General features: G+C 50.2%; 1 protein-coding gene across 6 annotated transcripts in view; it reads right to left on the reverse strand.

Moving 5' to 3' along the window:
* Positions 1-24,788, reverse strand: part of CASZ1 (castor zinc finger 1) — a 276,127-nt gene that overhangs the window by 96,217 nt on the left and 155,122 nt on the right. For 4 of the 6 annotated variants that reach the window (XM_053997453.1, XM_053997451.1, XM_053997449.1 and 1 more), the window contains one exon: positions 7,483-7,542. Coding sequence is in view for 1 of the 6 variants with exons in the window: in XM_053997455.1 (XP_053853430.1) it covers positions 7,457-7,460 (4 nt within the window). In the remaining 5 variants the exon portion in view is untranslated. Of the gene's footprint in view, positions 1-7,456; positions 7,543-24,788 lie in introns of all 6 variants that reach the window. The other 2 variants (XM_053997455.1, XM_053997450.1) reach the window with 1 other exon arrangement.

A 24,788-nucleotide genomic window follows, 5' to 3' on the forward strand; every position in this document is an offset into this window, starting at 1 on the left:
CTGGAGTGGATGGAAAGAATGAAATAGAGGAGAAGGGAAGAGAGAGACAGAAGGGGGAAAGGGTGATAAAGCAAACCTGGTACAAAAGAGGAGGAAAATCCCCTAGGACAACAGAGAAAGGATCTGGGAGGGAGGCAGGAAGAGCACAGGAATATACAGTGGCGTTTTCCCCCTGCATACCCCACAAAGCAACACTCTCCAGCAGCTGACACCAACATATTCCACAGCTCTCCCTGAAATCTTAGGGATCAACTAGACAGCCCTTGTACAGCAGCTGGACTAGCTGTGCATGGGCTAGGGCACTGCCGAGGAGTAATGAGGATGATCAGCCTGTATGGGAAACATGGGATTGCCCTAGGGTGCCCAAGGCCGCGAGAGTGCAGAAAACCCCAAACAGGAGGATGAAACCTCTCTGCAGGGCCAAACACATGGAAGGTCAAGTCTGTCCCTCCTCCCCTGTCACAAGGAAACTCTACTCTCCTTTGCTGGCCCAGAACCACCTCTGCCACTCACCCTCCCACTGGCTCTGAGCCACTGTTGCCTGTTCCCCCTACTGCAGACCTGTAAGGCACCTTTCCCCTGCCACAGCCCCTGTCTCTTGGCATCATGTCTTTGGCACAAGGCCTTGCTGCTCACCCCTGGCTATGTGGGCTTGTTCCCTAGTTCCCTGCACCTTGCCATTCTGACTGAACAATTCCCAGCTGAAGCAAGTGCTGCAGTGACATTTCACTCTGAAACCAAGCATGTGCTAACAGTGAGTGGCATCCCCAAGAGCTCCTGCTCGGCCCCCAGGACTGTGCAGGGCCAGACACTGCTGACGAGGGGCACAAGTTGCTGCACAGTTTATGGTACCCCTTCCCATCTGTGTGGCTCCCCTGGCTCTGCCCTAAGCTGTGCCTGCAGCAAGCCACCCATCCCACTGTGGCCATCTCCATCTCCCATTCCACACAGCCCCTTGAAGCAGACTGACCGCATATCCCAGGAGACAAAAATCCCTCTTTCTTTGGCCCAGGGATTTCATCTCCACTGTAACAAAGAGCTCAAAGCGGGGACCTCGTTATGTTCCCATAGTTGTGGGCTAAGGATAAACAAAATTTCTGTCACTCCCCCAAGTGTGCAACGATACGCTCCCACAAGCACAGGCTGTGCATAGACACAGATCTGCACACATAACACGGAATAGCATGGATCTGGAAAGGGAACTGGTAGGGGGACAGAGCTGCTCTTGTTCCTGAGGCAGTTGTTGCTGACTCCACCTAACACCAGAGACTGCAATAAAGACAGAACTGGTGTCACTTTTGGGGTTGTCTGGGGCAAAGCCAAGAGCTGGATTTGGTGATCCCATGTGGATCCCTTCCAGCTCAGGATATTCCATCACTCTGCGGTTCTGTAATTCTGTGAACTGCAAGAGCCCAAACGGATGAGAATGGGATGGACCAAAGTAGTAGCCCTGGCATAAGTTTATCACAGCCAAACACTTTTTGCACAAATTCTTCACACCCAAACACTTTCCCCTGTCCTCCAGCTTCTTCGGGATGGTTCCTACCACTGGAACCTCTGCTGGCTTTGCATGGCCATCCTGCCAAGGCAGATCTGTGGAAAGACAGCAGAAACACCCCTGCTGCCTCACCTGCCCTGGGAGCACACCCCAAGGCTCCTGCTTTCTCCATCTCACCATGAAAAAAAAAAAAGCTCTGTGCAAATAATAGATCAATAGAGCCCCCGCCTCTTCGGAAGGAAAACAAACACCCGGATCACCGCAAATTAGAGAATGTTTCGCTTCACTTCATCCAAACAGGCTGACAATTTTTTTGGGTTGTTGCCACGGTGACAGAGTAACACAGCGTTCAGCCTGTTGCAGAACAATCAATTAAGTTAATGCCTCCGAGCGCCTGTTTACCCTTCCATTTAGGAGGTGCTGCTCTCCCTCACGCTTTCTCTCTAGCTTGTTTCAGATTTCTCATCCTTTGCTTCCTGCTTCTAGTTCTTCTTTATTTAACCTTAAAAAAAGTCCCTACCCTAACTACCTTCTGGCTTATAAGGGGCCTCACACTTTTTGGAATGATTGCCTGGAATAAAGTTTTTCCTCCCTCTGACTCCTGTTATTTCATGTTCCTTCCTGGAAAAACTGGGGATTTACCTTTACCTTACATGGTACAGGCCCTGTCCCCTCCTCCTGGTGTGTTAGGAACTTGCCAAGTTTCTAAAGGACAGCTCTCAACAGAGAGAGCTGGGAGAGTGGGTACCTTCAGAGTAACTGCTTCTAACAAGATGAAGTAACTTGAACTAAAGACCTATGAAGTGATCAGCAATCCTTCCACCATTGCTGTTTTTTACACTGTGAGCTGTAACCATAAATGAAGAACCATCTTGTGCTAAATGCTATCTGAAAAGGAGAACTACAAAAGGGCCTCATAAGGGTCTCATCCTATTGTCCTTGTCAAACGGAACTCCTAAATATTTGCTTAAATGATTTTGGCTTAAGCAAAACTCAACCTAGTGCTCAAAGCATTGTGCTGAACTGAGCCAACGGCAAGAAGACTTTAAAGAGGGCACCATGGCCAGGAGACTATGGCAGATCCATCATTCCAATCCTTTAAAATAAAGGATGCCAAAACATCTCTTGGCTCTGCCCCGACCACCAGCAGTCTGCCAGGCCTTTCACAGGCTCACATACTCCTGGCTACTTATCTTGTGGGTTTATTTCCTGCCTCACAGGCAGTGTGACCAGTCACACTTGGCTGTGTAGCTTTACTGCCTGTCTGCAGCCACTTTCTCATCCCTTGCCCAGTGAGCAGCAATAACTGCCCTCCATCTTCCCCAACCCTCTTGCCCTCCTCCTTCCCCAACCCTCCTACCCTCCTCCTTCCCCAACCCACCAAATCAACACCTCCAACATCCTGGGTGAAAATGAGGTACCAGAGAGTGAAAGGATGTATCCAAGGTCAAGCCTGAGATATAATTCAGGGCTTCTGTCTCCTGATCTCTCTGCACCTTGGTGCTGTCTTTCTCATCAACACAATATTCCTATGCTTTTCTTTGAAATCTGAGGAAAAGTGTCCATCTCCCTTGTATCCTCATCCTAAAGGAAAAGGCAGAGGCAAGTATGATGTGAAAACAGGAAGATTCCATGATACTGTCTTCTCATCCTGCCACTAGCAACAAGTGCCTAAATGTAAAGCATACATTAACTTAGTATTGAACAGATGGAAGAAAACTGTAGACCAACAGAAGAATGGTGCTCAAACACTAGGAAAAATTACAGTAATAGGTCAAATATAACATCTCCTCCCTGCTTCCCAAGCTGGATCCTTTTTCAAAGACTCCACTCTCACAAGCTAACACAAGCCTGCTCGGGGGGGAGCACTGAGGCCAGGTCTGCACGGGCTGCAGGACAGCCATGCCCCAGGTCCCCCTGGTCCACTCCTCCTCCCCTCCCAGAGAAGTTGTCAGCAGAACCTGTTGGAGCAGGGGCTCGTTGACTGCTCCCTGTCCATTACAGCCTGGATTATAAGCATATTGCACAGTGCTCTCTGCACGGTGCTGGGGAAATCCAATACGCTGAAAGGTTAATGCAATCAATTAGGGTGACAAGGAAGTAGAGTAAAGCCTTCTGAGTAGATGAAAGGGAGAGAGAGATGGAGACAGGGAAAAGCAAAGAGAAGCAGGGGGGAGCAAAGAGTGGGAGGAGGAGAAGGAGGAAGATGGTATACAGGACTTGTGCTGTAGACCTCAGGGTGCTGGTGTGGCCAAGGACATTATCCTGCCCCAGCATGGATGGGGTGGTGTCATTCACAGAAGCAAGGCAGGCCAACGTAGACTCCCTGTTTATGGCTTTTCCTGCCATCTCCTGCAGGATGTGGAGCCCTGCTCAAACTGCAGCTGCCCAGGTTATCCTGCCATCAACCTACTCCCTAAGGGTGATCACGGGGGGACTGGCAAAAGTTCCTGTATCTTTCCTGCCCAGGTACCCAGAAGGCATGAAAGAAACTGATTAGGTTTGCAAGACAAAGGATCTCAGCAAGCCATGGGGAAGCATCAAGGGAGGAGAAAGAGGGAACAGGAAGGACAAAGAGAACTTCTGGCTGTTCATACACTCTGCACACAAAGGTAAGGATGAGCACCACTGGCCATCTCCCTGCACCTGTCCCCTCATGTCTGTAAGCATCTCTAACTTAGGTGCTCTCTTACTTTTCCAGCCTCCCTCCCAGCATGTCAACCTGGGCTCTCCTGCAAGGCCAGAGGACAAGCCCCAGTCAGCGCCTGGCTGTAGCAGTTTCACCTGCCTGCAGACAGTTTGATGAGGGTGTTGTGGCACTCAAGGCACCAGCACAGCATGGAGATCCCAGTGCCATAACGTACATCCTGCTGCTCCGTCCAGCATGGCACAGGCCTCCCTCGGGGCATTCAGCTCAGGGAAGAGCCCTATCCTTCCCCTGCAGCCCCCCAAGCCACTGCTGACTGGCTGAACTGCTGCTCTCTGACCCCCGAGCAGAGCGGTACTTCATTAACCTGGGCTGACAGGTCAGTGAGCACAGCCCTTTCCTACCACGGCTCCTGCTCGGGCACAGCTCAGCCGGGGAGAACGTGACACCAGCTCATTAGAACAAATTATTACTCTATAACCCCTGCTGCAATGTCCCTTAATATGCCTATTTAGCAAGAGACAAGTCCTGGTGGGCTCCTCGGCATTAAAACAACCTCACAAATCACCAGAGGCACAAGCACCATGATCTGTGCTTCCGGGGATGGAGAGAGGGCGGCTGTTCTTTGGATGGGTGCTGGAGGGGTGCAGAGTCCAAGCTTTTCACCTGCAGCAAAATGAAGCTCCAGATATTGCTGGGGGATGTTCTGCAGGCAGGGAGTTTCCATCTGGCTGTGGCTCACTGGGCTGCCAAACATGCCCAAGCTTCGGCACAACGAAGTGTTGTTCCCTCATTGAAATCCACGGAGGAAATGTTCTGGGATGCCCATTAAACTGTTGGGCCTGTTTTTCTCTGCCTTATCCCTGCCTAACTCTGCCCTCAGCACTACCATCAGTGTCACATTCCATGTTAGACCTACAAGATTTAAATGTTTCCCTGTGATATATACATATGAAGTCAGTGCTTAGCTTTCCAAATCCATCTACAACACTAACCCTATGTGCCCCCTCCTTCAGGTTAACCAGCCAAGCCAAAGAGCAAGTTTGGAAGCTGACATTGACGGCAGACACTGTGTGCTACCTCCCCGTGTGAGGCCAGGCTAAATTTTGGGGGATAAACCCACTGCACATGAAAGCAGTGAGCTCACACCTGTGCAGGGAGGGCTGTCAGCTGTCTAGGACTAATCCAGAAATTACAGAACTGCTGTAGTTTTGGGCACAGCAAGTGAGATATCACAGGCAAAGACAGAAATGTGGGCAAATGTCAAAGGAAGGCTGCTAGTAAACAGGAACAGGGACCATGAGGAAATCAACCTCCAACCTGACCTTTAGAAGAGGGAAAAGGGAGAAATAAAACAGTGATTCATATAACAGAGAGAAGTGGCAGCAGTGCCAGGCCTGAGACAGTGAGAGAGAAAAGTAATGGAAAGAAGAGAAGGAAGTGTGAGAAGTGTGTGATGGTGGGCACAGAGAGGGGCAGGATGAAAGCAAACGAATGGAGAAACGAGGGGACCTGAGAGAAACAGAGAGAGGGAGGGCAGGAGGAAAAGGAGGAGAAAAGAGCAAGAATAGCCATGCAGCGAGGAGCACGCGGGCGAGGCAGAGGGCTGTAACCAGGGTTGTGAAGCATGAAAAGGGAAGAATCTGCCTGTTCCTTTCAGCACTTGGAGCATGGCGCTCAGTGGTGACCTACACTGTGCCTGGCTGTGATCACGTTTTCAGGGCCACTGCCTGCCGATCCCAAACAATGATGAGGAGCCTTTGAAGTCAGAGAAAGAAGCCGCAATGTGAACTGGGGACTTTTTTTTCCCCCCTTTTTTTCCCCTCCATTTTTTTAAGGGCTGGGGAAAGAAGGGAGGAAAAGGAAGGCCTGAAGTGGTGGGGGGAAGGTTGGGGGAGAGGTTGCAAGGACAGAACAGAGAGTTGCTCTCGGTGGGGTGCCCCGAAACGAGAGAGACAAAAAGAAAACAAACAGTTTATGAGTAGGGCACATGCTGCCTGTGTCTGCATGCCCCACACTGCTGGCCCCCCGTGCTCCAAGGGAGGCTTCTGTTCCCCAGCAATGATGGATGGATGCATAGGGCCATTCAGGCCTGCCATGTTACAGCAGCAGTATTTACATAACACTGGCCTTCCACCGGTCACCTCTGACACTGCCCAGCCCAGCTTGGGGCCCCCTCCCACCCCAGCCAGCCTGGGCCCCTCAGATGCTGCTCGGACTCAGTCCATGTGCTCCCCAAAAATGGGCATTGGGGGTCCCAGTGCAGGGATGCTCCAAGCGCACACACGCAGTGAGTGCTCCTGGCACCTCTGAGTAATGTCTCAGAGCACTTCCCACCCTCCCCACGGCCTCTCCTGCTCTCACACCTGTCTTGGTGCCTGGTGATGGAGGGGAGTAATGCGAGGGGCCAGATGTGGTTGGTGATGCAGGGAGTTACAGAGCAGAGACATGGGGAGAGAGTGGGAACTGTTTGGGTGACACACAAGGAACCCCATGGTCCTCCTGGGGCCAGGAAGAGGAGCCAGGGACAGCAGGAACTGCCTCAGCATGGCAGGGACTTCTCAGTAACCATTATCTGAGGTGGCATAGGGAGTGTCTTACCCAGCACATGGAGATAAGGCATTTAAGAGACAGTATTATCTTCCATTTCCCTGGGTTCTAGACCTCTTACTCTTACCAGGCACAGATTAAGTCACCATCCAAGCTCCAGAAGGCTGTGAAGCTGGGTTTTTTTCTTCTAAGACAGACCATGAGGGTCTAGGTAAAGGGAAAACCCAGGAAATCCCTGATTCTGCTGGACACCTGGAAATGCTTCTACACTACCACCATGGTTCTGTAGTCTGAATAGATAAAAATGTGCCAGAAGAGGAGGAGAACATCCACATCACCATCTGAATTATGTGAACTGAGCTCAGCAAAACTTCACAGTAGATGGAGACTGCATCCTATTCAGTGAAAGGACCTTGTATCCATCTCCCCCAGCACACATGCATGAAGATAAAGCAGTTCCCTTTCACCAAAATCCTTACACACATTTTTAGCTGTAGAGATAGAGGCAGTAGAGAAGATATTGAGGAAAACTCTCAGTGACAAAACCAGGTGCCCAGAACAACTGCTGTACAAAGACAAAGACAGGATTAGGACACACATATGCCATGTCTGCACTTGACCTTCTTCTGTTTCCATCTCTCTTCATGAGAAACAGCAGTCTAACCCCGGAAGGTCTAGTGCAGACATGGCCACAGTGAGCAGGCCGTAAGTGTGAGAGACGCACAGAGGAGAAGAGAACCCAGGAGGGCATAGTGACATACCCATTGCAGTCTGAAGTCTCTCCTACCTTTCGGAGATTTCAAGGCCTCGTTTCTTGCCTCGTTTTTAGCTCTAAATTCACTTCATTCTGGAGTGAGAAAAGAAAGGATCCAGTTAACACAAAGGGCACATCTGAGTAAAAGCCAAGACTCACAAAAGCTGTGTAAGAACACGGTCCAGCATGGGACATTCAGACTCCGCAAAGGAACAAAATGCTTTCCTGCTCCTGGTTGTATCCCACACTGCCATGCACCTCATGGCACTTCTCCATGAAAAAGGTTCCTACTGAGGGTTGGGAATAATTTCACATACAGAGCAGCCATTACTGGCCTGAATCCTGCTCCCCAGGTACCAGAGACACACCTTGTGCTGGTCTGCTCCGTACTTTGCCCACACATCTAAGGTTGTGCTCTGCCCCATGTCAGATTTTCCCTTCCCAATCTTCACATTTCCTCCGCTGACACCTCTTTTCCAGAGGTTCACCTCTGTGCTAATGGTGAGGCCTCCCTTGCACACCTTGTGGGGCACAAGATGATGGGCGCAGGACTGGGTCCCATGTCACTGAACCCCCTTAACCACTCATCTGTGCATTTTCCGACCAGGAGAATGCAGAGAGTGAGGACAAATGAGAAAAGGGACAGGAGAAAAAAAGTCACAGCAAAATACATGAAAAGTAAATTGAATTATTTAAAACCATATGGTCCAAAAATGTGACAGAGCATAAAAGCCGTGCCATGAGACTTCTGGAGGGGGTTATTCTGTGCAGGCAGGGTGGGAGGAGAGCTCACGGCTGGGGAAGACTGCTCTGCAGCCAGACAGGGTCTTCCCTCTCCCGGAGCTGGGAGGTGGCCAGGAGCACAGGGTGGCTTCATGCACAGTGGCAAGGGTGCCTGGCCCATTCCTGTATCCTCTGTTTTGCAGCCCTGCCAAAACAGCTCTCACAGCTGCCCAGGTTTAGTAGAATGACAAACTGCCCCGAGGTCCTGCCCAGCATGCCCGTGGTTGTGTCCAGGAGCCCCAGCTGTCCATGCCACATGCCAGCTCTCCGCACGTTCCCTCCGCTGGGTGCAGCAGTGTGTGCCACAACTCAGCCCTTCTGAGACCCTCTCGAGTCCCTGGTAGGACAAAAATGAGAGGGATTCAGGGAACTTTGTGCTGCTGCCATGGCTCAGCCCTGTCTTCCAGGGCCCTGGCACTCTGTGCATGTGGACGACCTCCTCCTGTCACTTGTACTCTGCCACTGCCAAAGATAGATGCCACATGTTGGCTGGGACCCAGAGCAGGAAGGAGCTGGTGAGATATCCCAGATGGATGCATGGACAGGAGGACAGAGCCCCTCGGGTGAGGAAGATGCATAACCAGCCTGGCTCCTTCCTTTCCCACTCAATTCCTGATGCTAAAAAGGCTGAGGGCATGGCTGGAGTAACAGCTCCCTGATTTGAGGTGCTTCTCCCACCCTGGCACCCTCAGTTCTTCTGGCATCCCTTCTTTCACCTTTTCCTTCCCTTTGTTCTCCTTTTTTTCCTTGCTCTTTCCACTGCTTTCTCTGCCACTGTCACACTGTTTTTTCCTTCCCTCTCTTTTGTTCTCTCCCTCTTTCCCAAGCCCTCTGCCTGTAACTCTCTGCCTTCCTGCCTTCACTCCCTAACCCCTGTGCACGATCAATTCTTGGGATTGGGTTTTTAATTGTTTTTTTTTTTTTTTTTTTTACTCCTCTTCTTTTGGCCGCAGCTTATCAATGATGCAAGAGGAATAACGCCAATTTACTTAGAATGTGTAATCCCCAAATCAGATTGGGGGATTGTATGAGGCAATATGACCTTGCATATGTCTCCATTAAAGCCAGCCAGGCCTCCTCTTGTATTCTGTGTTCCCAGTACATATTTAGACAGATAACGCTAATTGTACTTGACATGTCCTCTTAAGGATGGACTCTTCCCTCCCCCAGCTCTGCTTCCCTGCCTGACAATGTGCCAGAGCCGAGCCCGCTCACTGGCAGCGTGGCACGGCACAGCACCTGTGGGAACGGCCGAGTGGGCGTCCGGCTCGGCCCTCGCGGCCAGCCCCGCCGCGGGCTGGCCAGCACCGCACCCTCCCTCTGGGAATGGGGCCAGGGAGGACAAGGACCAGGGGGAGGGCTGCTGGGACATGGTTAATCTGAGATTACACACTGTTACTGTGTCAACTGTGGCTTCTCCAGGAAAAAGCCTTCAGACGAAGAGAGGAGACTTGCTCATCACGAACATCTTTGAAGTCTCCCTCCTTTCCAATGACACCTCTTAGTTCCCACATCCGCTTTGGGTAAGTATTTGTATTTGGCTACTGGACCCCAGATGCAGCTTCTAGGGAACATAACTGGAAAATCATAAAGTCCTGTAATGGTTTGGGTTGGAAGGGACCTTTAAAGGTCGTATAGTCCAACTCCCCTGCCATAGGCAGGGACACTTTACACTAGACCAGGTTGCTCCAAGCTCCATCCAACCTGGCCTTGAACACTTCCAGGGATGGTGCAGACACAGCTTCACTGAGCAACCTGTGCCAGGGTCTCATTACTCTCACCATAACCATTTTCTTCCTTGTATCTAGGCTAAATTGTGCCTCTTTTAGTTTAAAACCATCACCCCTTGTCCAATCATGATAGACCCTGTTAAAAACTTTGTCCCCATCTTTCTTGTGAGCCCACTGAAAGGCTGCCTCGTCCCTGTGCCTGTCGTTCATCACTGCTCCAGAGCAGACATGCAGGACGCAGGAGGAGGAGGAGGAGGAGGAGGGGAGCTTATTCCAAGGAAACCAATGGATCCAAACTCTTCGCCAAAGTGGACTCAGTTTTTTTTTTTCCCCTTGACACAACATCCTAATTCGACTTTTTCAGTATCTTTCCTCAACAACCTTTTTTCCTTCCTCCCCTTCCTACCCGGCAACTGCGCATTTATTAATTCATGAGGCACTAATTAGTTCTTTGTTTAATTTTGTGTTAAACAGACTGACCGGAATGATAACGACTTGCAGCGTTGCATTACGGTCCCCAACCGCCCCTGTTTTCTGACAACAAGGGAGCGCAGTGAGACTGGCGTGATGAACCCCAATTCCCACTCCAGTTGCACTTCATTAAGTCAAAATGTGACAAGAAGCTTAGAGAGCAACTTTCAGATCGGATCGCACATAACAATTGGGCAGGAAACTTTCCAAGGGGGAAGTGCGAGAGGCACTCACAGCGAAGGCTGGCACCGCGCGCAATCCCCTGGCGTGCCTGCCTTAAAGGAGCCAGCTCAGGCTGTCCAGGCAGGAGTCAGGGCATGTGCTGGGAGCAGCGAGTGCCAGAGCAAGAAGAGGAAAGGAAGGGCAGCAAGACAAGCCAAAGGCACAGCAGGGCAAGACAGGAGGCATCATGTGCTCCCCTTGTTTCCTTTGCCATGATGGGTTGTGTTGGCAGCCTGTGGGATGGGTTGTGATGAGAACCTTGGAGCCCAGGTGGGATATAATCCCTCAGCGGGTCACTTCATGAGCTTCGAGGACATCTTCAGGCACCTTCAACTCAGTTTCCCCCCTGCAGCTCTACAGTGAAACAGCTGGTGACCCTCAGCTGCTCTTCAATTGTCAAGAACTGCACGATTATCATGGAGCCCCTAAACTGCAAAGGGAGAGGGTGAATCCTGGCACCCGCATTGCTAAAATCAGAAGGGAAGAGACAACTCTGACAGTACGGAGAGGGATGGCCACCCTCTTGGAGAGGAAGCTGTGCCTCCCTTCAACCTTATGCAGTGCCTGACACTCCAGTGGCACTACCAAGTTTTTAAAAGGTCCTGATCAGTATAGCAACAGCAATAAATCTGATAGACTGCAAAGCAAGCAGAGGAGGTGGTTCACTGAAGGGCAGTGAGATGCAAACAGGAAAGTGAAAAGGGTCTTAAAACACCACCTCAGAGGGAGTGGGATATGAAAAAGAAAAGGAGACTATCCAAGTGCACAGAACATGGAAGTTTCACCACAAATCAAATATATCTTCTGCTATTGCAGGCACATCTGCTGTGGGAATAAACCAAGGCCACCTAAAAGTGAAATGGGCAGCAAGGTCTCAATGACTTTTCTAGCAAATATTTTTCCCACACTTCTTTCATCCCTCTCCCTCCTCCCTCAGGATAGAAAAACTCATCCCCTAGCCTTGCTGTGCAGAGACCCAAAGCTCAACTAAGGTCCAAAACACTGGCAAAGCAATGTGAGGGACTCTGAGAGTGTCATCGGGATTGGGAAGGGAAACGAGAGCTGTGAGGGAGTGCACAGCCATATGTCCTGGGCAGGGCAGGGACAGGGGCAGAGGAGGGAGCCCTGCAACTGAAGCCCCTGAGCCCCGCAGGTGACCTGCCGGCTCCAGTCTCTACATGCGTTATCAGTGTTGTCACCTGAGTGAGCTATAATCATACCAATCTTTGGGAAAGAGGCCAGGCTGCAGCAAGGTAGCACAGCATGGTGTTTGCCAGTACACTCACAGCTGAAAAACACGCAGATCTGAGAGCAGACGTGTTTGCGCTGGCTTCCATCTTTCATGAACCTGGAATGCAGCAGGGACCTCTCTGACTGACAAAAAGGCTGTTCCTCCATGACAGAAATCCCGGGAAGACAGCACATCCCTCTGATTTCACTTCTTTATGTGCTCTGGATCCCATAAAAAGGCATTTGTAGATGTTAACACTCAGCTGGAGGGTTGGAATGGTGTCCAGTAAGGGCAAATCACCCATTTAACACCTGAAGCAAGGACAACTGAGAGAGTCCAGGATTCCTGGGGACAAGAAACATATCCTGCTGTCACCAGCCCAACAAACCTTCCTGGTTTTGCAGAGGGGTTGGAATATTCTGGCTGCTCTATAGATTCAATTGAGCAGCCTCACCCAGCTATTGTCTCCTGCCAATCTTGGACTGCTCAGCTGAGAAGGCCTGGGCCAAAGGAGAGGGAAACTTGTGCTATTTCCCATTTTTCCCTCTTTTGGCTGCTATTACAAGGCAACACCAGCAGCACAGCACAAACCAGCTCCATCCCCAGTTGTAGGGCTACTCCCAGCAAAGTTTTTGCTGAAAATTCACAAGCATCCCAAATAGGTCACGGTCTGCCCCTTCTTCATAAAATAACATGCTGAAATGTCCCAGACTCTATCCCCAATCCTCTTTAACTAGGAAAACTCTCCTCCCAGGATTATGGGCCCACTGCCCCCCTTCTTTTCCCCTCCATCTGGCTGGGAGCAGCCTGGGACCAAACGCTCTTCCCAGCCCTGGGAGAACCCTGCAGTTTCTCTCTCATAAAAAAGAAAAATGGGAGCTATAAAAAAGGCAAAGAAAAGAAAAGCAAAGCAAAGGGAAATCACTGCAAAAGGAGGAAAAGAGCAAAGCCCCCCTCTCTCTGCACCCTGTCCCCATTACCTGCCTTTAGCACTGGGTAGAGCCACCTGCTTTGCTGGGCTGGAGAGACCCCTTGGCACCGCGCTCCCTGGGAGATCCTGCCCTGCCTCTCACCCTGTGCCCTCTGCTCAAACCTGCTGAGCAGAGCCCAGCTCCACAAAGGTGATCATGCAAAAAAGAGAAGGAAAACCAGCACTGGGCAGCAGGAAAGGGACACAGACCATTACAGAGGTAACCCTGCAGCTCAGTGCCTGCTGGACGCTTTGGGAGTGCTGGAGCCAGGCAAGGGACAGAGGAGCAGGGACAGCATCCACTGCCAGTCCCAGTTTCCCAGCACAGATGGCACTAAGGACCAGGGAAGGCCCCAGAACCCCAGCTCGCAGCACAGCTACAGCACAGCCCAGCAGAGCAGGAGGGGAGTGCCAAGGGGGGATCCCAAGGAGTTCATCTCCTGCCACAGCGCCTGTAAAGCACAGCAGTCCCCAAACTTGGCATTCGGCAGCCCTGGGCTGGCTCCTGCTAATTTGCTGTCAGGCTGCCTAAGCAAACCAATTAAAGATAATCATTAATTATAAAAAAGAGAGAAAGCAGCAAAAGACCCTGCACAAATGAAGAACTGGAAAGGGCGTGGGGTAAAGAAGGACAGGAGGGAGAAGTGTGAGAGAAGAGAGCTTGAGAAAGGGGCTGGTGGTGAAGAAAAGGGTTTTAAAATTCCAGGTGTACAGCCTTAGACGAAATCAGCAGAAGGGCAAGTGGTTTCCTAGGGCAGGGTGGGGAGAGGCAAAGTTGAAGGAATCAGGGAGGACCCAAGGAAAAACCGGCAGTGCCCAGGACGCTGTGGCACATGCTGAGCCAAGGGTGGGAGCTGGCACTGAGGCTGGCTTCACACTCCCTCCATGCCGGCCCCAGCAGGGCCGTGCCACAGCCAGAGCAGCGTGAGCCGCATCTGGCAGAGGGCGGGCACCTGCCTGCCGGCAGAGACCGGGCAGAGAGGACGGCGGTAGGAGAGCAGAGCAAGCGAGGAGGCACAGCCAGGGGCGTGCGCCGGGACTGGGAAGCGCTGGGCGCTGTCCCTCCCTGCCAGGGTTACCGGCTCTCCCTGAGCAAATGTCTTCGATGGCGATGAAAAATGGGGCATTTATGAAAAGCCCCTGATTATGCAGATTGGGCTGGGGCCCGGCTCCGCCGCCGTCGCTGCCGCTGGCTCCCCACGAGCTCCAGGCCCGAGCAGCCGGCAGCTGTCGGCGCGGCCCCCGCCGCCGCCGCCCCCGCGCCTCCGTTTTGTTCCCGGCCCCGCACACACGCCCGCTTCCCAACGCCCCTTTTGAAGAGCCTCAGGCCCACGTCGGGCTGGCGGATGGCGGAGAGGTGGGGGCAGTGCCATGGAAACGGGCTCTTTCCTGGGGAAACGCGTTGTGCTCCCCCTCCTCATCCCGGGTGCCCCCTTTGAGGAGCTGTCAGGACCCTGAGTGAGTGTCACACGACCCAAGGACCAGGCGTGACCAAGCCTATTTTCTGCCTCAAATTTGATTGATTAAAAAACTTTTTAGGAAAACCATGTTAAAAGAAAAAAAAAAAAAAGAAAAAAAAAAAAAGAAAGAAAAAAATTAAACAGAAAGGGACAAGGGGGTGGGGGAAAAGGGAAAGGCCTCAGTGCTGAGTTTCCCTGGCAATAGCACCAGGGGACAAGTGTCAGAGGCATATAAAACAGCATAACCAGGCCAAAAATAAAGGTCAAAGGAAGCATGAAACTTAACACAACACTGATTAAGATAATGATGAAACAGGGGACCCTAGGAAAAAAAATAATTGTGACACACAGAAACATGCACACAGAAATGCTCCAAGTGATGGCCAAGAGACCTGGTACATGGGAAGAGGTGACAGGGCTTGCTTGGCTCTGGAGGTACCTGGAGAAGAGTGGAAACGGAGGAAAAGCCCCAGTGGAGGATTTGAGAAGCCTGTGCTATCCCCCCAGGCTGGCTGCTATAGGTTGAGCCTGCCAAACAACAACAATCCCCAGAGCCAAGAGGTCCCTCCCATAACACAGACACTCTGTCCCAGCCAAGCCATGCTTGAATTTGCAACCAAATTCCTCAAAAGAGTTTCCCTGACACTGGGAGGAGAGCCCGAGTGTGTGTGAATCACAGAGGCCCTGCTGACACCAATGCTGGCTCAGGATCTGGCTCTTTGCCCTTAAGCAACTGGTATAAAAAGCCTCAGAGATGCCAAGAGGGGCGGATTCTGGTCAGACCTCCCTGCCCACCTCCTCCCCCTTGCCGAGGCTAATTCTGCAGAAAGCCCAGAAAGGCTGAAGGACTCAGAATGCAAGTCCAAGAATGTCATACCCTTCGGCATTTCCCTACTCCATCTTCAAACCTCCAGGATGATCTCACATTTTTGGAGCCCAGCTCACAACTTGCAATTTCCTGGGTCTGGCTGTGATACTCTCGCCAAGAGGTAGCAAAGAAACTGCAAATTGTTCACCAGCTTCTTCCTCTGTGAGTTCGGGACTTAAAAGCTTGTGCAATATAAAGTGCAGAAGCACAAAAGGTTTTCCACATTTTCTGCCCCACCTGCCATTGGGAGTAACTCTCATCCCCTAGAAAATGTCCCTGTTCTGCCTCTTCTGGCATATCAGAGTCCTGGCAGAGTTGTCTCTGGGAATTCAGTGGGACAGGGATACGCCTGGGCTTCCTTGTCCCTTGCATTTGGCCTCCAGGGAGGCCACTACATCTCACTCATTTCCTTAGATTTGCCCAAGTCAAATTCTGATAGAATGCTGGACAGAAAAGGTTGTTCTTTTTCCTGACAAATATCTTGGGGAAAATAAGTTTCTAGTTGAAAATTTTCTTTCATGTAGTCTTTATCATGAAGAAAAGCGAAGAAATGTTTTCACAAAAAGGCTGACAAAGTACTACACGTATGTTTATCCCCACACATTCTGCATTTCACTTGGTCAGAAGGCTGTTTTCCATCAAATACATTTCAATGTAAAATTTCCAGCATCATATTCATGTGTCTCCACCCTCCTCTGTCATTGATATTCACAGTCTTTTGTAAAGAATGATTCAATTAAACCACTGATGTTCCTCACTAGAGGAATCTGAAAAGTGAGAGGAACTCCCTAAAAGTAGTGTCAGGCCAGGCTTTGTTCAAATATTCACCAAAGATGTGCAGGTTAGGAGGGGCTTGGCCACCACCACCTCACACTTCCAGAAAAACTGCTATGGAAAAAAAGCTAAAATCACTGCTCTGATCCCTGACATTACTGGCTGAAAAATGGGATTTGAAAAATAATAATGGAAAACAAGGTCTTTTAATTTCATTTTTGAGCCATTATGGTTCATGTTTGCATTCTCTCTTTTTTTTCCCTTGATAATCAGAAGAGAGAGAAATGTGATTAAAAACTAAAAAAAAAAAATTAAAAAAAAAAAAAATCCCCCCCCAAACAAACAATGAAAACTGAGATTCTCATGGGTCCAGGAACTGGACCTGTGTCTATGGATTTGAAGGGAAAACACCAAATGCCCTCAGGCACAGGGTAAAAGGAAGGGTTGGCAATTTTATTTTTTGGTTAATGTTTTAACAAAATGTACAGAAAGTCAAAGATACCAAAGATACTTGAAAATGTATTCTTTAAAGGTATTTTGTAGAAGTTTCTCCTCTCCACATCTGCTAAGAATGATTTGACACCTGCTCAGATGTGTGCAGAGCCCTGACATGGGGTGGGAAACTAGTGCTGGGGTCACGTGTGCAAAACTGCATTAAAGTTAAAATCCCTTTACTGACAGAGCTGGTTCTTTTCTACTTTTTGCAAGGAAAACCAACCCCATCTCTCCAAATCAACAGTGGAACTTTGAGATTTTCTGCCCAGATGTTGGATTACTGTTCAGCAGTATGACAAGCACTTTTACCAAGATATTTTTTGCATTTTCCAATGAAAAAATACTCTGCATTCACAAAAGCTTTGTGAGCAAATATCTGTTTTACTTTATAAAATGCTTAAACTGATTTCTCTTGTTCAGAAAGAAAACAGAGCAACTTTTGCAATTAAACAGGAAGAGAAAAGGAAGATGCCAGATCCGAAAATGACCTGGAGTGAAGGCACAGATGCTTTTCCAGCAACACACATTCCCTCCTGGCAGCCTCAGCTCAGCAAAGGAGCAACTTTCCCTGGCTGCTGCTCTCTGAGGCAGCACCATTTGGTCCCCTCTGGCACAGAGAACCCTGCCAGTGCCCATGGTGTGCCAGAGGGTTCCAGGCACCCAGGCAGTGGGCTCATAGGGTACCTACCCTGACACCCACGTGTCCCTGTACATGCAGGACCCAATAATCGCACACACCTTGCAAACATGTGCAGAGCACACAAAACTCCCTAGCCATGGCCAAGGAACTGTCAGGAGAACACTAGCAAAAGCTGCTTCTTGACAGCGAGTCATTTATATTTTAGCTTCGTTCCATTATCCTAACGAATCCTTCATCAGCAGATGCAATATTAACAGCAGAAAATCAGCTCATTACATCCGGGGGGATTTCATCAAGATGACAATCATATATGCAGCTACCAGAGCCTGGAGAGGACACAGCTCCTGTTACTTAGTTATCCTGGTTTTATCTTAGGGGCTTTTGCTTTTTTTTTCACCTTTTGCGGGGACAGAGGTTGGTAGTTAAAGGGGAGGGTGTCCCAAACAAGCACCAGACCCCAGAGCTTTTAGGAAGCTGGTCCACAGACAGATACACTCAGCTGAGAAATGCTCCAGCCCATCCGCAGGACCAGCAGATTTTTGAAAGGACAAAAACCCCCTCACAAAATTTGCACCTTCTGTAGGTCCAAGGGCGTTTCTCTGTCAAGTTCTGACTCAAGTAAGTGGTTTGCATTCTATACAGCTCCTGCCTTTTTGTCCAGGAACATCTGAAGTGGCTGTTGTGGTTCCGCTCCTGGCAGGACTCCCCCCTCCGTGCTCCAAAAGGTCTCTCTCTGCAGTGTCCCCACAGGGATAAGACACATTTAGAGGGCCTGGGATTTTGTGATGAAATTCCCAGGCAAGGAGCAGAAAAGTCAGTCTAGATGAGTTGAAGGTGAGGAGAATGGAGTAACAGGGAGAGTTAAAGGATGAATTTGGAAGATTGTGGGGCTACTTTCTCTCCTGACTCGCCTAGGGAGCATTAAACAACTGAGGCAGCCAGAGCAGGCTGTCAGGGCACCTTTAGGTTCTTTAGAATATATCTGAAATAATCCACGGACCATCTTGTGCAACATCAAGGTGAAAACTTTGAGTCTTTGTTCTTCCCCCATATATTCTTCATTTAAAATGAGGGAAATGGGCACACACATTTCAGGGTTACTTCTGTTTTCCACAGTTGTTCCAGGCACTACAGGCCGAGAATTCTTGCAGCAAGAAGGCTGCCTGGGTGCCCTCCATTCACCACCAGAGCAGCCAGAGGAGGAGCTGAGTGAGCTCCCCACGCCTGTCTGCTGCACCAGACACACCAGCAGCTCCCCAGGCAACCCAGCATGGGGCATGGAGCCCTCACAGGGTTGCCAAAAAACCAACAACACTGCAAAGCTTGTTGCCTGGCTACTACTGCCGGAAAATTACCTTCCTGCTCTGCCTCCCCTATTAAGGGTCTTCCTCAACAACAGCAACCCAAGAAGTCCTTGGCAGCCCCAGTCTGAAGAGTCACTACCTGCAGCTTCAGACCTCCTCCCTTTATATTAAGGAGCTTTAGTACCCACCCTAAGATTCCATGGAGGAACAAAGATCTCTTGCCCAGTTCCCACTCACATATGGTGGGTGCCTTTGCCACTACATGCAACGAAGCCTGGTGACTTCAGCTGGAAAGCAACCTGGCTTTCAGGACTCGCTCTCCATCAGGGGCTGAAGCTGGAAAGATCAGTATGGAACTCAACACAGATCACTCATGGCAGATCCTGGCTTCTGGACAAGCCTCTCTGCTCTCAGCCTCATCCACCCAACACAGCTAAAGGAAGAAGTTGAGCTCATCTCCTCCAACTCAGAGGGGGCTGGGGTGGGCATTTCACATTTCCCCAGCAGGGCTGGATTTCTGCACAGCAAGGAATATGTTCCTGGGATGTCAACTCCAATCTCTACTGTGCTCTGACAGATTTAAGCTCCAGTTTGTCCGACAACATCCCAAAGTGTAAGAAACTGGGGGCAGACTCTCTAATCAGGCTGTAGGACAAAGGCCCGGTCTGACCCTGTCACTTCCACTTACTCTTGCTGTCCGTCTTGCTTCCCCCACCCTCTCGGCAGCCTCCCGGCCCACCCTGGGCTGCCCTCCCTTCCCTAACACAGCTGGGCTAATCCTGCTCCTCCCGCGTCCAGCACAAATCCTCCCCAGAGTAAACCAATCCTGGGAATTTTTATTAGATTATCAGCCTGCCAGCTCAGTGCTGGCTGGACTAATCCTAATCAGGACTGATTTCTATTAGCCAGCTTCAGGGAGGAGCTGTGCTATCCCAGCACCCCAGGCCCAGACTAGGGGAGCCTGAGGCCTTTTAGCCCATTCTATACAAATTTTCCTTTTAGAAAGGAACAAATTTTACCCAAGACCATCAGCAAATGCAAAGTGTGCGTATGGGCTGTGTGGGCAGCTATGGGGCAAACTTGTCATCACTGAGCTGCAAGAGAAGCCAACGGGGTCCAGGCTCCACAGCCCCTCCAGCCCCAGATCCTGGTTGGTGTGGCCAGTTAGTGCCACATGGAAAGATGCACTGTGGCAGAGGACGTGAGCCTGCTAGGTTGCAGGCTGAGATGATGGGCTCATTTCAGACAAGAGGACAAGCAGCCACAGCTTGAGTGACCAGGACAGAGTTCGCAGTGCTGGCTGAGTCAGTGAGGTCTCCATGCCCCATTACCCATGCCCAAAGCAATCTACTCTCACCTCCTTCCCCATTCTATTAAAGCAAACTGTCGCTCAGGTATTTCCCTCCTAACCCTATCCCTGGCCCCGGAACTGACCTGACTGAAAATGGTTGCTCTTTACCGAGGCTGGTGAAAGTTTTGCTGCTGACTTAACAGGATTTGAGACAAGCCACGAGGGCAGCTTGGGCAGGAGTTCACGAGAAGAGTGTTGAGAAGAGCGGGGCTGTGTCCCTGCCTCTGTCTCTTTGTCCCATCCAGCCGCTCTGTGCTGAAAGCACAGCTATTCCCCGCAGCCCCCAGGGGACTCCACCGCACTGCTGAGCCCAGCCAGCTGCGATGCAGCCACTCCGCGGCCGCACAGAGACATCACACAGGGAGCACGCAGGAAAGCCTCTCTTCCCAAAAGTGACCGGGATCTTTAAAACCTTCCAGAGAAGAGGGGTCATTGCTGTTAAGCCTTTTTAAACTTGTCTACTCACCCTCTCACAGTCACACCATCTTTACATTGCCTGCCGGAGGAGGAATTGCCTGTGGGACTGACAGCTGCATTTCCCGGGGACCATGGACGGCTCTCTCTAGCATGGTGCTCAAGTGAACAGGTTGTCCTCCCTGCTAGAGGACAGCATTGCACCAGACAGGGCTTCAAAAAAAGCCAAGAGATGTCCCAGGCTAAGGCCAAGAGAAAATGTGCTTTTAAATCCTTACAACAAGCCCCAGAATGGGAGCTGAGAGGCAGAGCCCTGCCTGGAGCTCAGGGGACTGCTCCTATGAGGCCAGCTTTGCAGAGGGAAAGCAACCACACAACCCCAACAAGAGAAATACCTTCTAAAGGAGCAGCTCCACAGTCAGTGCCTCCAGACACTCCATGCGGCATCAGCTCAGAACTTTGTTCTGTGCTCATGCAAATCAGTGTAAATCATGAGTAACTGTCCAGAACATCAGGCTGTAACTCAGCACAGATCAAGCCCTCTTTCTCCTTTCTGGCCAGGCTTAGAGCACTAGTTGTACCCTGGTAGGTGGCAAGGTTTCCTAAGAGAGTTAACCAGATCCGGCTGGAATCAGAGGCTGCAGCAGGCTTCCTGATGTCAGAGAGAGAAATGGGGGACTTGGCCCAAACCCTCCAAAAACCACATCAAAAAGAGATGTGGGCGAGAGCCAAGAACAGATGATCCAACTGTGAAAGGGCTTTGTATGCGTATGTGTTTGTCTGTGTGCATGCGTGCAAGCCGAGGGGAGAGGAAAAATCAAATGAAAGAGAGAAAGGAAAGAGGAGGAGTAAGAATGAACACAAAGATGGAAAGAAAAGGTGTGGAGGCACGACATCAAGAAGGGACCAAAGCTGTGACAATGTGTGTGGCCTGCGTGCAGGCACGCGATGAACAACAAAACATGGCAATGATAAAAAATAGATGTCATGTGTTAATGATAAATGCAGATCTGGAGAAATACTGGGTCTGTCTCGAGCACCTCCCAACCCAGATCTCAGACAGCTGCACAACCATAGGACCAGGTTTTTTTTTCAGTAAGGCAGTGCAACTCCTTCAACCTCGATGGAGACCTGGCAATGGGCATCCTTTGGAAAAACCTGCACACTCCTTGCTCTGCTGCCAACCCAGGTGCTGCTCTGCTCATGTGCATAGAGTGCTCCCACAGAGGCAAAGAGAAGGCACTAGATTTCCATGGGGGAGTTGGAAGAGTTGTGCCTAGGGACCAGGACACTTGACTCCCAGTTCTGTGATTTAACTACAGAATTGACGTTTAGCCTGTTTAGAAAGAGAGCAGTGGTAGCATTACACAGTGCAGGCAGGATGGGGTTGTGATCCCAGACTCCTCACTCAGCACTGCCTTCCCCAAGCCCATCAACAGTGCATTGAGGGAAGATTTCTGTGACTCAGCTTTGCCCTTACTGCAGGAGTCCCCACAATACAAGGGTCTGCAATAGATAAATCAGATCATGTATCTCTGCTGTGGAGAGCAGCATCTCACACAAACCATCTCCTCAACCACGTCTACTCCCCCTCTGAGGGATGCCCATGAGTAGGAGAACCGGGGTGAGCGCTGACAAACATCCTCTCACAGCCCAATGAGACACTGGAAGGACTGCAAAGATCCAGGGGTGGATATGCCCCTCAAAAGTCAGCTTGTCCTCTTGCAGCTGGATTAGTAATGCGGGCTGGGACAAAACCTGAGCTGGGGGCTGTTTCCCATTCCAGCTGTGAATGTTCCATGGTGCAGAAGGAATACTTTGCAGAATTCACCTCCATACCATGCCTAATGACCCCATGAGACACCTCTCCTTTCTCACTTTACTGCTGTGCCTCCCACTTACATAACCTGGCAGGGAAGCTCCAGGTAAGGCAGGTGAGATTCAGGAAACAAACTCAAACCTGTTGTTGAAATCCACAGTCTGAGGGATGGAGAAAGAATAGTGAAGCCTTTATATCCAAATGTTTGTACTATAGCCCAGATGTTGCCCAAAAAATGCTTAAGTACCATGGGTGGAGGTGAAAGGGAAGATAATCCATCCAGCAAACTGGGGACAAAAGAAGAAAAGGGATAATGCAAGAGATACAACCAGGTGGACAGTGGGGACACCAGAAGAGAAAATGGGATAAACCCAAGCTGCTTCTGTGCTTCACAAGAGCTTTGGTCTTGAGCAAGGACACTAACATGCACCTGGCCTCACCATCCAGAGCGGCTGTGGTCGGGTATGGAATGTGTCCAGCTGCATGTACCCTGAAAGCTGTGCCATGCTCAAATGCAATAAAGGAAAGTTTTTCCTCTCCCCACTGCCTGCTCTTCTCTTCTCTTCTCTTCTCTTCTCTTCTCTTCTCTTCTCTCTCTTCTCTTCTCTTCTCTTCTCTTCTCTTCTCTTCTCTTCTCTTCTCTTCTCTTCTCTTCTCTTCTCTTCTCTTCTCTTCTCTTCTCTTCTCCCTCTCCCTTTTTCCTTTCCTTTCCTTTCCTTTCCTTTCCTTTCCTTTCCTTTCCTTTCCTTTCCTTTCCTTTCCTTTCCTTTCCTTTCCTTTCCTTTCCTTTCCTTTCCTTTCCTTTCCTTTCCTTTCCTTTCCTTTCCTTTCCTTTCCTTTCCTTTCCTTTCCTTTCCTTTCCTTTCCTTTCCTTTCCTTTCCTTTCCTTTCCTTTCCTTTCCTTTCCTTCTTTCCAATTTATCAGCAGATTGTGAGGGGCCGAGTGGCGCTCGCCTCACCCTGCTAAATAAAGCTTTGGTATTTCTGATAAAGCCATCAAATTCCTTATCACGCTGACAGAAAGAGCATTTAAAGAGACACACACACTCTCCAGCACCCTCCACTTCCCAGTCCCCGGCGCCTCAGGGTAACCTTTTTGAGCTAAAATGAAAGGGAGTGTGTGTAGAGGGAGGTAGGTGTTTGGAGCCCTGCGTTTCCCAAGCCCTCAGCTCATCCTGTGAGGGGACCGGCCTGTTTAACCTTTAAAGAGAGAGGCTGGGTTCTGTCAGGCTGTCCTGAATACTGGGACAGATTCGATAGCTCTGTGTAAATAATGCAGGCTGAGATGTGGCATCAATAGAAACGCCCTGCAACAACAAGAATATCGATAGCCGGAAAATCCTATGAGGAGTACAGCAAATCCAAGTGTCTGTAGGTGCTTTAAAACTCGGAGAAGAGGAAGAGAATCAGCGATCTTTGGCTGTCATGAGGACACAACTGGGGCTGCCATTGCTACTTTTCCTCATTATGGCCTTGTGCTTTTCCTCATTATGGCCTTGACAGGGTGTGAAGGGATATGGCTGTGCCACAGCCTGGTCTTTGGCACTGCCTTTTCCCTGCTACACCAGCCTGAAACCTGCCCAGAGCCCTCAAGTATACAACTGCGGTGCAGGCAGCTGTTGGGAACCCCTGTTCCCCCCTGCAAACACAGCCCAGAGACATTCTCTCTCCTTTGCCACAGCACAGGCTGTTGTTTAACCTTCAAATTTATTATTTTTAATTATTTTGATTTATAAAAGCACGCAGCAGTTAAAACCACATTAAATAAACTCAGCATTACGGCGCTTAACAAACACACATAACTTTGGACTTCTGAGGACTCCATAAAATAATCATCCGCCTGGAAGTCGCTGCAGCCGCCCGCCCGCGCCTGCCCCAGCGCGCTCCCACCTGACCGGGCTCCCCACCACCACCCACCCACGGCCACGCATCCTCGCCACTCCGGCCAAACAGGATCTGAGCTGGCACGGCTCCAGCGCCGCACGCAATCCCACTCTGTGCCCAGCCTCGGCCTCCTGGCATCCCTCCTCACCACCCTCACCCCACTCCTCTGCCCCCTCCAGAGTCTCCATGCATCTCGCCTTTCCAGCTTGGCTTTCTGCCCTTCTCCAAAAGGATATTTCAGTCTCTGACCTTCCCTTCCCCAAAGGTGTTTCATTCCATCTTACACATTGCTGAGATTTCAAAAGAAGAGCTCATAATGTTCTGATACCATGAAAATCAAACAGCATTAGGTGCCGCCTGCCTTAGCAGGTCTTTTACTAGGCTTCAAATCCAGCTCTGAACACCAGTCCCTCTCCTTGCTAAGCACACAAACAAGCCTGGAAGAGATGAAGAAGAGGAAATAAAGAGAGGATGGAGAAAAAGAATGAATAAGAAAGTGAGAACACCTGTCTGGTAAACTCCACCCAGGATCCCATTGGGAAAGGCTGTTCGAGGACCTAATCCAGCATTAATGAGATCTCTGCTTCCATTGCCTCTGCATGAAACCTCTGCCATCTGAATGCTGGAGGTGTGGGCGCTGTCTCGCAGCCCCTCTCCCCACCTTCCTGTGGATCATAGAGACATGAGGAGCACACACTATCCTCCTCCCATCTGTCCCTAGGTTCCAGAGGCAATAAAACATGCCAGTGCTTTTAAATCCCAATCACTGACTGCTTCTCAGAATGGCAGGGCCATCCCTAGAAACTCAGTGGGTGGGCCTGAGACATAGGCAGAAAGTCGAGGGAAGAGACTCTTGCTCCTTGGTTTCACTGGCATCTGCAGTGAAACATCAGTGATTTATACAGGAAGTAGGTGAAGAGCAA

This window comes from Vidua macroura, chromosome 23, assembly GCF_024509145.1.
Source record: "Vidua macroura isolate BioBank_ID:100142 chromosome 23, ASM2450914v1, whole genome shotgun sequence".
NCBI classification, from domain to species: domain Eukaryota; kingdom Metazoa; phylum Chordata; class Aves; order Passeriformes; family Viduidae; genus Vidua; species Vidua macroura.